The sequence below is a fragment of the Sapajus apella genome, unplaced genomic scaffold (assembly GCF_009761245.1).
Source record: "Sapajus apella isolate SASKATOON/1434 unplaced genomic scaffold, GSC_monkey_1.0 scaffold30, whole genome shotgun sequence".
Lineage (NCBI taxonomy): Eukaryota > Metazoa > Chordata > Mammalia > Primates > Cebidae > Sapajus > Sapajus apella.
The window spans coordinates 8,779,386-8,795,187 of record NW_022436970.1 but is presented as its reverse complement, the minus strand read 5'-3'; the positions used below and the strand labels follow the sequence as shown (position 1 = coordinate 8,795,187).

The window sequence follows — 15,802 nt, the reverse complement described above, 5'->3', positions numbered from 1 at the left end:
AATAAAATCATCCTTAAAAAGAATACAGAATACCAGGTACAGTTATTTTTAATTTTGGATAGGAAAAAAGAAAAAGTCTATCAGGAGCCCTCACCAGGACTGTCACTCCAAGCTCTCAATCCACTGATTTAAAACTCTTCAATCTTGTACAATCCCTTCAACACACACACATTACTTATCTGAGGAAAAGCAGCTTCCCCAAAATAGAACATTTTCCATTAAAGAAAAACGTATTCCGTTGACATTTAAAAAAAAAAAAAAAAAAAAAAAAAGGAAGTTAGAGAAGGGCTGTCCAGACCATAAATAGTCATGGGAAATTACAGTCATGTATGCTACAGAGAAGAAAATAAAGGTCGCTGCTGCAGTTTCTGAAATGGTTTTAAACTAGGAAGGACACCAGTTTCAGCACCACAGTTGTTTACCATAGCTGTTTAGAGTAATTTTATGAGTCTTTCTTTGGGTCCCATTTAGACCACCTAATTTCTTGTTAAGAACTTCTTCAGTGTAGCATTAGAATAAGTTAAAATGTAAGAAATACATTTTATTGCCCTAAGATATCATGGACTAGTGTTGGCTGGGACACCATATAAAATAATTTCATTAAAGTAGAATTCTTGGCCAGTTAGGACTTTGGGAGGTCAAGGCAGGTGAATTACCTGAGGTCAGGAGTTCCAGACCAGCCTGGCCAACATGGTGAAACCCCTCTCTATTAAAAATGCAAATATTAGCTGGGCATGGCGGCGGGTGCCTATAATCCCAGCTATTTGGGAGGGTGACGCAGGAGAATTGCTTAAACCCAGGAGGCAGAGGTTGCAGTGAGCCAAGATTGTGCCATTGCACTCCAGCCTGGATGACAAGAGCAAAACTCCACCTCAAAAAAAAAAAATAGAATTCTCTAGGATATATGTAGTCAAACACACACACACACACACACACACACACACACACACACACACACAGGAGATAAAAGAGAGTGAATTCATCAATATTTGCATATTTTTTAGGCCAGAAAAGAGGGAATGTTTTAAAAACAGACAAGTGAATGCTCATCTAGAAAGCTGACAAGCGACTTTAAAAACCCCTCTTATCATCTGAATAAAGGGATGAAAGTGATTTCCACACACATTTATCCTCTCATCTTTTTGAAATTTGCCTGTAATTAAGGAACTATATACCTTATATGCAAAATTAAGGAGGAAAAATGCCAGCACCATCCCCCTTCAAAAAATGAAACTAGTTAGTTGAAACTATATGAGGTAGTTCCAAAGGACACCATCCGAACTGCATAGAGTCTGACTTAATCACTTTGTTGGTTAATGGTCAAAAAGCAAACACTTAAACTAAAAATGTTTTTTATTGTCATAGTCTCAGGAAAATTAAATTCCATACCTATTCACTTGAGCCATTCTTCCTACTACTCACAATGTTTCAGCAGGAGACAACTTAAATTGGTTTAACAGTCTACATGTCCTCCTTCCACCAGAATGAACGAATACTTTAGTTTTGCAAAATTTCTCCACAACAGATAGCAACGTTAGTAAATAAATAGGCTCCAGAGCCCCACTCTCTGCTTTCAACCTTGCAAAAAAGCTAAATTCTTAAAGCGCTGAGTCAGGTCTCAACTCACTATGATGTGATAACTATCCTCAAGCTTCTTCCTTACAGAATTATGTAATAACTACACTATAAAAAGATGGTTTCATGCACCAAGAGATGTTTCCTGCTTCATCCATATAAGCTTTTTCACTACACAATCCTCTTCTAATTAGAGAAAGAGCAGTAACATATCACTGTTTTCTTTTCTTTTGTAAGGTACTTTGTAGATACCACAGATTTTTTTTTTTTTTTTTTTTTTTTTTTGAGACAAGAGTCTCGCTCTGTCACCCAGGCTGGAGTGCAGCGGTGTGATCCTGACTCACTGCAAACTCCGCCTCTCAGGTTCAAGTAATTCTCCCACCTCAGCATCCCGAGTGGCTGAGATTACAGGCATACACCACCATGCCCAGCTAATTTTTGTATTTTTAGTAGAGACAGGGTTTTACCATGTTGGCCAGGCTTGTCTTGAACTCCTGACCTCAAGTGATCCACCTGCATTGGCCTCCCAAAGTGCTGGGATTACAGGTGTGATACACTGCACCCGGCCGTTATTTTCTATCTCATTTGATTTTTCCATCATCCCAGAAGTATACCCTTCCATATTTCACAAAAGACAGAAATCAAAGCTGTGAAAATCAAAATTATTTGGCAATGGTTCAATAGTAACTAGTGGTAGAGACGGAAATAAAACGTGGATTTCATCAATCTCAAGTCCACAGTTTTCTATCACGTGTCTCCAAAATTCAAATGTTGAAAAATATTTATAAAAACATTTTTGTGGGGACATTCTCCTCCAGGAGCTGGAGGATCAAGTAGGGCACCTGCATGTAATGTGAAGACCGTGTGTGCAGAGCATTTCAAATTCAATTCTTAAAACAAGTTAGTAAATTGCATAGTACTCAAGAACTTTTCTGAGCATAAAGTTCAAAAGTCACAGAGAAAAGATACACAGACATGGCTCCTGCCCTGCAGTGTCTGGAAAGTCACCTGCAACAGCAGTGAGACAAATCCATTTCCTGTTTCTTGAGCAATTGCTCTGTTCTCCTTGGCACATTCTGTCCATTTGACTCATCTATATATTTTGTTTTGTTTGTTTGCTTTTTAGTAATTTCCAGCACATCCTTAAATTTAACAGCCAAATTCTGTCCTTGAAACAGGGCACACAGGATTTGGTACCATAACAGATTTATTTATTTGTAGGCATACCAGGCATTCATTTAATAATTTTTCTGGAAATCTGTACTGGGACTTATATATAACATTGAAAATCCATATAGTCACAACTGTCTAACCCCAGCAAAACTCACTTTTAGGCAGCCCTCTGATTTTTGTCTCCAAAGCATTCCAGAAGTGTCAAAACATTTTAAGTTTCTTATTATTGCTTGTTTTTACAACAAAGCCCTTTTGACAGTTTCATCTATCTTCACAAGGCTGATACTTCACGGTGTATTTCATTATCAGGCCTCCTCAGTCTCCTCCAATCAGTCTCATTATCTTAAATGACCTTGATGTTTTTGAAGTGTACTAGACAAATATTTTGTAAAGTGTCTCTCAATCTAGGTTTCATGTTTCATCATCATTAGAATAAGGTCATGAAGTTTTGGCAAAAATACCATAACGGTTGTACCCTTCTCAGGGCATCACATCAGGAGGTATGTGACGCCAATGTCTTATTGCAGATATTAGCTTTGCTTACTTGGTTAAGGTGGTGTCTGCCCAGTATCTCCACTGCAAAGTTATAATTTTTTTTCTTTTGTAATTTAGTAAACGTGTGGAGAGATCATTTGAGACTATGAAACTCTTCCGTTTCTCATACTTTTGCCCAATAATTTAGCATTTGTGCTTTGTAACAATCACTTCTGTGTTGTTTGCCAAATGATTTTTCTATTTTCAAGGTTCCCTCTACTTAAAGTTTGTTAAACGGAATTATCTTACAAAAGCTGTCCCTATTTATTTATCCAATTACCTGTTTTACTTCAGTATGGTCATATAGATGTTTATTTTACACTGCTGGATAGAATTCATTACTATCATTGTGTACTTTTTGCTCACAATGTCCCAAATGTGGCCACTGGGAGCTTCTACAAGTTGACTCATGCATCCTTTGACACGCTCCCATCATTTTGTAAGCTTTTTTTTTTTTTTTGAGACAGTTTCCCTTTTGTGGCCCAGGCCCGAGTGCAATGGCGCTCTTGGCTCACCACAACCCCACCTCACAGGTTCAAGTGATTCTCCTGCCTCAGCTTCCTGAGTGGCTGGCATTACAGGCATGTGCCACCACTCCCAGCTACTGTTTGTATTTTTAGTAGAGACAAGGTTTCTCCATGTTGGTCAGGTTGGTCTCGAACTCCCGACCTCAGGTGAACTGGCTGCCTCAGTCTCCCAAAGTGCTGGGATTACAGGCATGAGCCATCACGCCCAGCCAGAGCATTTGTTTACTTTTGGGCTCATCTTGTGTTCAGTCTGCTCTAGCCCTACAATCAATCCTGTTTCCAAGGACACCTGATTTCTTTTCCAAAGAATGGTACTCAAAAACCAAGGTCTTTTCTTTTTGTTTCTTTTGTTTTTTTATGAGACAGAGTCTTGCTCTGTTGCCCAGGTTAGAGTGCAATGGCTCAATCTAGGCTCCCTGCAACCTCTGCCTCCTGGGTTCAAGTGATTCTCCTGTCTCAGCCTCCCAAGTAGCTGGGATTATAAGCACGTACCACAAGGCCCAGCTAATTTTTGTATTTTTAGTTCAGATGGGGTTTTACCATGTTGACCAGGCTGGTCTTGAACTCCTGACCTCAGGTGATATGCCTTCCGCAGCCTCCCAAAGAACTGGGATTACAGGCATGAGCCACCACGACCAGCCAAAAACCAAGGTCTTGATGTTAGAGATACTTCCTGGTACTGGGGTGTCACTACTTCTAGGCCGCCTTCTCAGCAGAAAGAACTAAAACATACATGTTTAGCTGTCTGGTAAAGTTTGTCTCTCCCTTGTATTAATAGTCTTACTTTTTCAGTGTTTTCCTGGCTATTCTTATTTGATTCTTTTAACCATATGAACAGTAGCATCAATTTGTCTAACTTCATTATAAAAGTGTTTTGGTATTTACATGATGATTGTATTAAATTTGCAAAGTAACGTACAAAAAACTGACATCTTAACAATATTAAGTCATCCTATCTAAGAACAAGGAATATTGTTCAATTTGTTTAAATTTGCAAATTTCAGAAGTGTTTTAATGTTTTATTCATATAGTTTTTGCACATTTCTTAAGTTTATTCCTAAGTATTTAATCTTCTTTGATGCTATTTTAAATGGGATTTTCACAACCAATGTGTCTTCCAATGGCTATGCTTGTGTATACAAAAGCTTTTGCTTTCTGCATATTGATTTCATATTCTGTTACTTTACTGAAATGTTTTATTGTTTGAATTCACTTATCAGTGATTGTCTAGGATTTTCCAAGTATACTATCATGTTAATTACAATAGAGCTAATTTATCTCTTCTTTACCAACTCTCATGTCTCTAACTGATCTTTTCTTGTCTAATTCCCTGGTTAATATAGCTAGCATAACACTGAATAAGAGTTAAAATAATGGGCATTCCTTTCCGGTTACTGATCTTAGTGGAAACACCACTGGGGTTTCCCCACTAAGAAACTGGCTTTAGGACTAAGTGTGTGTGTATACGATGTTAAGGAAGTATATCCCTCAATACCTGAGGTACTGTTTTTCTTATTTTTTTATTAACAGCTTTATTGAGATATAATTCATAATTCACATATGGCTACATATTGTTTGTCAACACATCTGCTGAGGAACATTTAGGTTGTTTCCATTTTGGGTGTGAGTTAAGTTCAGGTACATATATATTTTATTTTAGACTCACAAGGTACATGTGCAGGTCTGTTACATGAGTAAATTGTGTAATGCTGGCATTTAGGCATCACCCAAATATTTAGGTACTACCAAATAGTATCCAATAAGTAGTTTTTCAAACCTTATATCCCTTAACCCCTTCAGAGTCCTGTGTCTCTTGTTTCCAGCTTTATGTCCATATGTACACACTGTTTCGCTCCCATGTATTAAGAGAGAATGTGTGGTATTTGTTTTTGTTTCTGTATTAATTCAGAGGATAACAGTCTCCAGCTGCATCCATGTTGTTGCAAAGGAGGTAATTTTGTTCTTTTTTGTGGCTGTGTAGTATTCCATGGCGTATATGTACCATATTTTATTTATCCAATTCACCACCGATGGGTATATAGGTTGATTCGATGACTCTGCTATTGTGACTAGTGTTGCAATAAACATATGAGTGCAGGGAGGGTGTCTTTTTGATAAATAATTTATTTTACTTTGGGTAGATATTCAGTAGTGGGGTTGCTGGGTAGAATGGTATCTCTATTTTTAGTTCTTTGGGAAATCTTCATACTGTTTTCCATAGGGGTTGAACTAATTTACATTCCTACCAACAATGTATAAGTGTTCTCTTTTCTCCATATCTTCGCTGACATGTGTTGTTTTTTTTTTACTTAATAGTCATTTTGACTGGTGTGAGATGGTATCTCATTGTGGTTGTAATTTGCATTTCTCTGATGATTAGTGATGTTGAGCATTTTTTCATGTTTGCTGACAGCCTGAATTTTTTCTTTTGAGAAGCGTCTATTCATGTCCTTTGCTCACTTTTTAATGGAGTTGTTTCTTTATTATTTGAGTTCCTTACAGGTTCTGGATATCAGTCCTTTGTCAGTTACACAGTTTGCAAATATTTTCTCCCATTCTGTGGACTGTGTGTTCACTCTGTTGTTTCTTTTGCTGTGCAGAAGCTCTTTAGTTTAATTAAGTCCCATTTGTCAATATTCGTTTTTGTTGCATTTGCCTTCAAGGTCTAAGTCATAAATTCTTTGCCTAGGCCAATGTCCAGAAGAGTTTTTCTGAGTTTTCTTCTATGATTTTTATACTTTGAGGTATTAATATTTAAGTTTTTAATCCACCTTGAGTTAATTTTTGTATATAGTAAAAGGCAAGGGTCCAGTTTCATTCTTCTGCACATTGCTAACCGGTTTTCCCAGACTATTTATTGAATAGGGTGTCATTTCCTCATTGTTTATTTTTGTTGACTTTGTCAAAAGATCAGTTGGTTGTAGGTGTATGGCTTTATTCCCAGGTTCTCTATTTTGTTACTTTGACCTATTTGTCTGTTTTTGTACTGGTTCATTGCAGTTTTCATTACTACAGCATTTGCAGTAAATTACCTTGAGGTCAGGTAATGTGATGCCTAAGACTTTGTTCTTTTTGCTTAGGACTGTTTTTGCTATTTGGCTCTTTTGTGTTTCCATATAAATTTTATAATTTTTTTCTAATTTCATGAAAAATGAAATTGGTAATCTAATAGGAATTACATTGAATCTGTATATTGTTTGGGCAGTATAGCCATTTAAATGATACTGACTCTTCCAATCCATGAGCATGGGATGTTTTTCCACTTGTTTGTGTCATCTCTGATTTCTTTCATCAGTGTCTTATAGTTCTTCTTCTAGAGCTCTTTACCTCCTCAAATAAATGTATTCCTAGGTATTTTTTTGTGTGTGCTATTGTAAATGGGATTGTATTCTTGGTTTGTTGCTCAGCTTGAATGTTACTGGTGTATAGAAATGCTACTGATTTCTGATGCTGATTCTGAATCCTGAAATTTTACTAAAGTTGTTTATCAAGTCTAAGAGTATTTTGGAGGAATTTTTAGGGTTTTCTAGGTATAGAATCACATTGTCAACAAACAGATAATTTGGTTTCTATCTTTTTGGATGGCTTTTATTCTTTTTCTTGCCTGACTGCTCTGGCTAGGACTTTTAGTACTATGTTGAATAGGAATGGTGAGAATAGTCAAGGAGTCTTGTTCCAGTGTTAAGGGGAACACCTTTGCCCATTTAGTATGATGTTGGCTGTCGGTTTGTCGTAGATGGCTCTTATTAGTTTGAGGTATATTCTGTTGATGCCTAGTTTGTTGAAACTCATTATCATAATGGGATAATGGATTTTAATCAAAGACTTTTTTCTCATCTATTGAGACGATACAGTTTTTGTTTTTAATTCTGTTTATGTGGTGAATCACATATATTGATTTGTGTATATTAAATCATCCTTGCATCCCAGGAATAAAGCTGTCTTGAGCATGATGAATTATCTTTTTGATATGCTGCTGAATTCAGTTTGCTATTTAATGAGGATTTTTGTGTCTACGTTCATCAGAGATATTGGCCTGTTATTTTCCTTTTTTGTTGTGTCCTTGCTAGATTTTGGTATCAGGATGACACTGGTTTCAAAGAATGAGTCAGGGAGGAATTCTGCCTCCTCAATGTTTGGATAGCTTAGTAAGATTGGTACCAGCTCTTCTGTTATGTCTGGTAGAATTCAGATGTGAATTCATCTGCTCCCGGACTTTTTTTTGTTGGTAGACTTTTTATTAGTGACTCAATTTTGTAATTCATTCATTATTGGTCTGTTCAGGATTTCGATTTCTTCCTGGAATGGAATAGAATTTATCCATTTCCTCTAGATTTTCTAGTTTGTGTGCATAGAGATATTTGTAGTAGTCTCCCTGAGGATCTTTTGTATTTCTGTGCTATCAGCTGTGATGTCACCTCTGTCATTTTTAATTTTGCTCATTTGGATGTTCTCTTTTTCTTGGTTAATCTAGCTAGGAGTCTATCGATTTTGTTTATCCTTTCAAAGAACCAAATTTTGTTTCATTGATGCTTTTTTGGGGTCTTAATTTCATTTAGTTCTACTCTGATCTTAAGTTTTTTCTTATGGTTCCCAGGCTATCCCTCTAAAATGGGAAGTGAGAAGACCTGAGATAAGGGCCAGGAATCTGTATGTTTGATAAGTACTCTAGTAAATTCTGAAGACACTTTGAGAAACACTATCTTGGTCCACCATGACTCTCAAACATCAGAACTTCATGATACAGCAGAACGTCGAAAGACAGTCCTCATCACTCAAAACCACTGCGTGGGCAACTCAGCTTTTTAAAATGCCAGAAATATCTGTCTTTGTGAAAAGGCACCAGTTGTCATGGTCAAATCGATCACGCTCTAAATTATCTGTTCCCTTTTAGTCCCTTTGATATTTACACATATTCTGTCTGAGTCACTAAAACTTATGGTCTGTAATGTGACTAATACTCTGGGAATATTTAATAAACACAAGAGCAATTACCATGAAGCTCATTTGAACATACACTTCTCCAATTTCTACCCCTGAAAATACCTTGTCCTAGGCCAACCAGGAATAAAAACAGACCTAGCTGCTCTCCCACAACAGGAACTTATTACTCTCCTTTAAAGGGTTCATTTGGGCTTTGTTAATTAGGCTGAATTCATCAGGAGAAGGTGTCTGGCCATCAAATGTGCGTGCAGATGCTAGGTGGACAGGGAGTCAGCCATTGCCAAGATTTCAGGAAGAAACAGAAGGATGGCAGTCCCTCTGGCAATGTCTTATCCACGCTGGTGACCCATGGAGAATGTCTACCCTTCCCGTACCCATCTGTTGATGACAACTAATTATCTGAAACTCTTCTGGAGTAATCCATGAGGAAAATTCTCAACTCTAATTAAGAAGACAGGTAAAATGAGAAATCTAGGCCCGTGTTCCAGATTAGAATACCTTCCTCAAGTATTCAGAGGAAGATGAAGATGACTAAAAGTTGTCTAATTCAACGCAGATTTCCCTGTCTCTTATTTGGTTACCAAATAGCTTCCTGCTACCAGGTATAGCAGATTAATATATACTATTCTAAAGCTGTAATATCTTTTTTTTATTTTTTGAGACAGGGTCATACTCTGTAACCCAGACTAGAGTGCAGTGGCGTGATCACAGCTCACGGCAGCCTCAAACTCCTAGGCTCAAATAATCCTCCCACCTCAGCCTTCCAAGGAGCTGGGACCAGAGGTGAGCACCACCACACCGGACTTGTTTTTTCTCAGTTGTATAATGAAACACAGAACTGTAACCATAATTTATTATCAGGCAAATATAAAAAAGGAATTTACATATTTTTAAGATTTGTATTATGTAGCATACTGAATGGAAGGACAACTGAAGCCAACTTTCACCAATGCCTGCAGCTATTTGCCAAACACACAGCTTCGTATCATAACAACAAAGTGTTGCTCTTCATACCATGAGCCTAAATTATACTAGATCAACCTTATCATTTTCCATCTATTCTACCTTCTTAAACCTACCTTTCACTATGGTTGATTGTGCAGTTACTTTAAACTCATTAGATTGCAAGCTTCTTGAGGATAATTCCTATGTTTAGTCATTTTTCAATGTCCTACAGCATCCAGTACAGTGATTTAAACTCAGTGAGACGTTTGCTACACTGAACCATGTGAACAAAAGCAAATCACAACTGAAACTACCCCACAAGAAGCCAGTCACAAAGAATCTTTCCTAAAAACTGTCTTTAATATTTTAAATCTCATGTTTTCTGAGTTGGCCTACTTCAACAACTGTCAGTACTAGTTTATTCACTCCCCCTCAAACTCATCAAACCAAATAAAAAATATTTGTAAATTTTCCTGAGCTTAAATTATGTCTCAAAATGTAAAAACGTTTTTTAAAATAGGTAGGTAAAAATCTCCATGTTATTTTTCTTATCTTTTAAAAAGTGAAATAATACAAAAATATGGTTTGAAAGAACAGCAAATCAAATGTATGGCACCCACTTCATATAATCCTATCTGCCCGAGATAATCAACAATCTTAACTTTTCCTTCTTATTCTACTAAATCAGTTGCGAAGCTATGCTGGAGGTGTAGCAATTATACAATAAAAAACAAAGGTGTGGGTATACGCCTTCTTGAAAAAGTTTCTTATTTCTGCCATTTTTTGGTCATTTGTTTTACTCTCATAAAATAAACCCAGATGTTTGCTCCTTCTCATTCACCCAACCTTTTACTCCAGGACTCTCCTGTGCCAGAAATCCATTTATCCTGCCCTGTCCTCCCCTCACAGCCTCAAAAGGCTGGCAAATTCTCCTCAACAGCCTCTGTTTTCAAAAACACAGCTGGCTGAAGACAGGTCAGTCTATTTGTATGGGAATTTCTGCCTAAACACCTTTAGCTAACACTGCTGGCCTAGCTTATGATAGCAGTGTCCTTCCAGTGGCTCACTTCACATCTTTGTCCAGTTCACATTCACGTTCCATTTCACATAATCCTTCCTTTTCCAACATACAGGTTCCACTTGGAAATTGCACGAAAAGCAAAATGAGAAAACTGAGGTTTAGAGTGACCTGTACAGAACTACAAAGTCAACAAGGAAGGCAGTGGTTCTCAATCCTGGGAGTCATCAGAATCCCCTAAAATTACCATTGTTCTTACTTAAATCCTTGTCCAAACATATCTAAACATGAAAATACAGCCTCCAGAGAATGAAACACAGAAACGTCTTTGTAAAACCAAATTCTCAGAAATGAATAAAGAATGATTATTATCTATTGGAAATTCTAGCACTGTTCACCTTTAATAGTTGTGAACCTACCAGAATTGGCCAGATTCAGAAAGGGTTTTTATTTCACTCAAAGACTCCTAAAAGCTAAATCCATCCACTTATTTGGTTCTACAGATTCAGTGTAGAACTCTAAAGGAACAAGTGGATTCTCCTTATGACATAATTTATAATTCTCCATAGGAGAAGAAATTAAATTTTATAGTATTCACAACAAAAAAGCATCTGTCTAAAGTGATCTGTCTGCTGCATACTGTGCTTTGATATTAATGTAAAAACAAGAATTCTGGCCTGGTGTGGTGGCTCATGCCTGTAACCCTAGCACTTTCGGAGGCCAAGGCAGGTGGATCATTTGAAGTCAGGAATTCAAGACCTGCCTGGCCAACATGGGGAAACCCCATCTCTACTGAAATTACAAAAATTAGCCAGGTGTGGTGGCAAACACCTGTAATCCCAGCTATTTGGGAGGCTGAGGGAAGAGAATCACTTGAACCTGGGAGGCGGAGGTTGCAATGAGCTGAGATCATGCCACTGCACTCCATCTTGGGCCACAGACCTAAACTCTCCCTCAAAAAAACCAAAACACCCAAAAACCAAAAAACAAGAATTCTTTCAATGATCTTGAAACAGTTTACTTTTTACCAGGAGGATGACACAGTACTGGCCAATTACAATATGACAATCCCATTTTCTCACAGTTCTATTATTTCTTTATAATTATTCCAGTTGGAATTAGTCATAACTTACATGAGTACACTGAAGATAATTTTCTTTTTAAGTGAGGAAAACAGAACAAAAGGAAAAGGAAGAGTGCTAGAAATGTTCTATATCTTGTTATAGGTAAAGTGGTTCCTGCAACCATTTCTACAAATATGTAAAAATTCATCGAGCAGTATGTTTAAAAGTTGGACACTTTACTGAATGTATATCATATTTTCATAGCAAAATCTTATTAAAGATTTATGGAAAAGATGAGGAAGAAAAAATTAGAAAGCCAGGAATAAAGGCAGTATTTGAAATTCCTTAAATTCTCTATCATTTATTACACAAATATTTTTTGAGCACTTTCCTTTATTCCAGACACAGTGTAAGATGTTGATGATGAAACTACAATTGAGAGTCATTGGCTGCATGGAGTTAGTAATCTAATAATGCAGAGACAAGTGAACAAGAAATTACAATACAGCGTGTGATGGGTATTATGATAGGAGTAAGCACAGGGATTTAGGAACACGCAGTGGGAAATCTAATTTGGCTTAGGAGAGCCAGAGATCACAGACGACCATTTCACCCACATAATATCACACATGCTGAAACATAGCTAACATTTGTAAGATAAAAAGATCCATCATCATTTCCTTCTCTTCTCTGCACTTCCAGAAGCAAAATTAAATTTAACTTTTTTGTCTTCATCATGAGATACACTAAAAGTTAGATCCTTCATATTGTCTCTAAAGTAATGGTCACTCACTAAAAATAAACATGGGAGCAGAAGTCAAAATAATTCAGGCTATCAGCCCATAAAACATTTTAGAATGATGCACATGGGCTTTGAAGCAAACAAGATGCTCCAAAGTAAGTTAACAGCCAAGTGTTACTTAAAGCTTTCTTTAAAGAAAATTCTGTATATGGCAACTCATCACAACAAAATAACAGAGCTTCACTCAATGTTGAATTAATCTCTTCCTCACATTCAAAACAACTTCTTCAAATGCTTAGTGTACGATGCAAGTAATTTAGAAAAATTCTGTTTGTTCAAAACAAAATAACTTAATTGAAAATGGAGGAAATTATGGTAAAGATAAGAAGGATGGATTAAAAAACAGTAACAACTGCTGGATGTGGTGGCTCACACCTGTAATCCCAGCATTTTGCGAGGCTGAGGCGAGTGGATCACTTGAGGCTAGGAGTTCAAAACCAGCCTGGCCAACATGGCAAAACCCCATCTCTACTAAAAATACAAAATATTAGCTGGGTGTGGTGACACCTGCCTGTAGTCCCAGCTACTTGGGAGGCTAAGGCAGGAGAATTGCTTGAACCTGGGAAGCAGACATTGCAGTGAGCCAAGACTGTACCACTGCACTCCAGCTTGGGCGACAGAGTCAGACTCTGTCTCAAAAAACCAAAAACAAACAACAACAACAAAAATCAGTGACAACAACTAAGCTAACTCTGGGACAATACATCCCCATCACCCAAAGTCACAAACATGTGAAAGCAGGAGGAAAGAATCATAAGACAATGAAGCTAAGCCTGGCATGGGATGTGACCAGGTAGTAACACAGGAGCACATTTCTCATCCTTGTTTGACACCTATATCCCCATGACACGTGTTTATGGATAATGTAACCTAGTTCACTCCAGAGAGCAGCAAAGTTAATAAAGAATCTACAGGATGCTCCTGACTCCATCACCTACAAAATGGTCAGTAAAGTGGCCGGCAAAACTATTTCCTTCATAAATCTGGGACAGATACATAATCAGAAAGTTTATACAGTCTCAGGTCACAGAGGACAAAGATATAAATGAGGGAGTATTTATAGGCTCAGATGAACAAACAAGACAAATGGCTTTACCTGTCAGCCTTCATCAGAAGGTTAGGCGGGAGCTCCTGGAGCTGGTTGTGTTGCACATCCAAGACCTCCACCGAGGTTCTTTCTAGCCTTTCAGGCAGCCTTGACAACTGATTGTGTCCTACCAGTAGTTTCCGGAGACTGCTATTACAAAATAAGCTATACAAAAAGGGGCAAAAGACCGAAAAATGAGTAAGGGTAGGAGGGTTCTTCAATCAAACTTTTACAAATGTTAACTGAGAAAATGTTATGTTTTTCCTCAGTTGCATTTCACAATCCTAATTGTTTCTTCCTTGCCTCACTTCCCTGGCTGTATGTCTCTGTTTTCTTCTAGCTTAATCTTAGACTGAGGCAGAGACTCCCTCCCAAAGAGAGTAGCAGGTACTTAATCCACTATTTTCTTGAGAGACTTAAAAAGCCATTTGGAAGCTTGGCTGTGTTTCTTGTAAAGGTCATCAGAACTGTCAGAAATGATGAATACTTGTTAATCTAATGTAAATCTACATTACGACCACTTCAGGTTCTCTAACAGTTACAGAGAATATACAGGCCTTGGGTTTAAACACACATCTGGGGGTTGAGGAAAAGTGAGGTTACAATTTGCATCCTGATCACTTTAGATTAAGACTAATTTATCAATCTGCTGTCAAAGAATGAGGTTTCCTCATCCATCTGCTGTTTTCCACCATTCTGATCTCACTCTCAAATGCCCACAATTTTTTAAAATTAATTTTTAATTAACAAAAATCACTTTGGGAGGCCAAGGTGGGCGGATCACAAGGTCAGGAGTTCGAGACCAGCCTGGACAATATGGTGAAACTTCATCTCTACTAAAAATATTTAAAAAATTTAGGGGGCATAGTGGCTCATGCTTGTAATCCCAGCTACTCAGGAGGCTGAGACAGGAGAATTGCTTGAACACGGGAGGCAGAGGTTGCAGTGAGCCAAGATGGTGCCATTGCACTCCAGCCTGGGCAACACAGCAAGACTCCGTCTCAAAAAAAAAAAAAAATACATATATATATATATACCTGGGATACATTGTGGGATGGCTAAATCAAGCTAATTAACATATGCAATCAAGCTAATTAACATATTTATCATTTTTTTGTGGTGAGAACATTTAAATCTACTCCCTTAGCTATTTTCAAGAATACAAGACATTGTTGTAACTATAGTTACAATCCTACACAATAGGTCTCTTGAACTTATTTTTCCCGTCTTTTCCAAATTATTCCGTCAGCCTCCTGAGTAGCTAGGACTACAGGCACATACCACCATGTCTGACTAATTTTATTTTTTGTAGAGATAGGGTCTTACAATGTTGCCCAGGCTGGTCTTCAACTCCTGGGCTCAACTGATCTTCCTGCCTTGGCCTCCCACTGTGCTGAGACTACGGGCAAGAGCTACGGTGGCCAGCTTTGTCTATTACATCAACAATAGGGCTCATATAGAGTTTGCAACTCAACAACATTATAAACAGAAAAACAATGCATACTCTTTTTGTCCCGTGTTTTAAAAACACACACACACACACAAGAATACTGTTTAAATTCTTTAACAATAGAGCATTTGGGATTTGCATTGAATAAGCATGTGTTTAGATTCTCAAAAAGCCTGTTCTGACACAGAACAAATTAAAGGTCAATGAATTTGGGGGGGAAACTGGATAAAAGGTCAGTTACCTTGCATTTGTTTGTTTACATATACATAAAAATAAATATATAATGTATAAAATATATAAATACATATATAAATATATATAATATATAAAATATATCTTTGTAGCCTTCAGCAGAAGACGCCTTGGATGCTAATGTGCTATCTGTGGGATTGAGGGGTAGAAGGGGGAAAGAGAACAGAGAAAATAGAAGAAAAGGCCAGGTGCGGTGGCTCATGCCCATAATCCCAGCACTTTGGGAGGCAGGCAGATCACCTGAGGTCAGCAGTTCAAGAACAGCCTGGCCAACAGTGAAACCCCATCTCTACTAAAAATACAAACATTAGTCATGCATGGTGGCATGTGCCTGTAGTCCCAGCTACTTGGGAAGCTGAGACATGAGAATTGCTTGAACCCGGGGGGCAGAGGTTGCAGTGAGCCGAGATCACACCACTGCACTGCAGCCT

At 37.7% G+C, this 15,802-nt stretch overlaps 1 protein-coding gene across 1 annotated transcript in view; it reads right to left on the bottom strand.

Annotated features, from left to right (window-relative positions):
• PHLPP1 (PH domain and leucine rich repeat protein phosphatase 1) overlaps positions 1 to 15,802 on the bottom strand; it is a 250,023-nt gene that overhangs the window by 47,260 nt on the left and 186,961 nt on the right. The window contains exon 10 of the mRNA XM_032293679.1: positions 13,679 to 13,834. Coding sequence (XP_032149570.1) covers positions 13,679 to 13,834 — 156 coding nt within the window. The remainder of the gene's footprint in view (positions 1 to 13,678; positions 13,835 to 15,802) is intronic.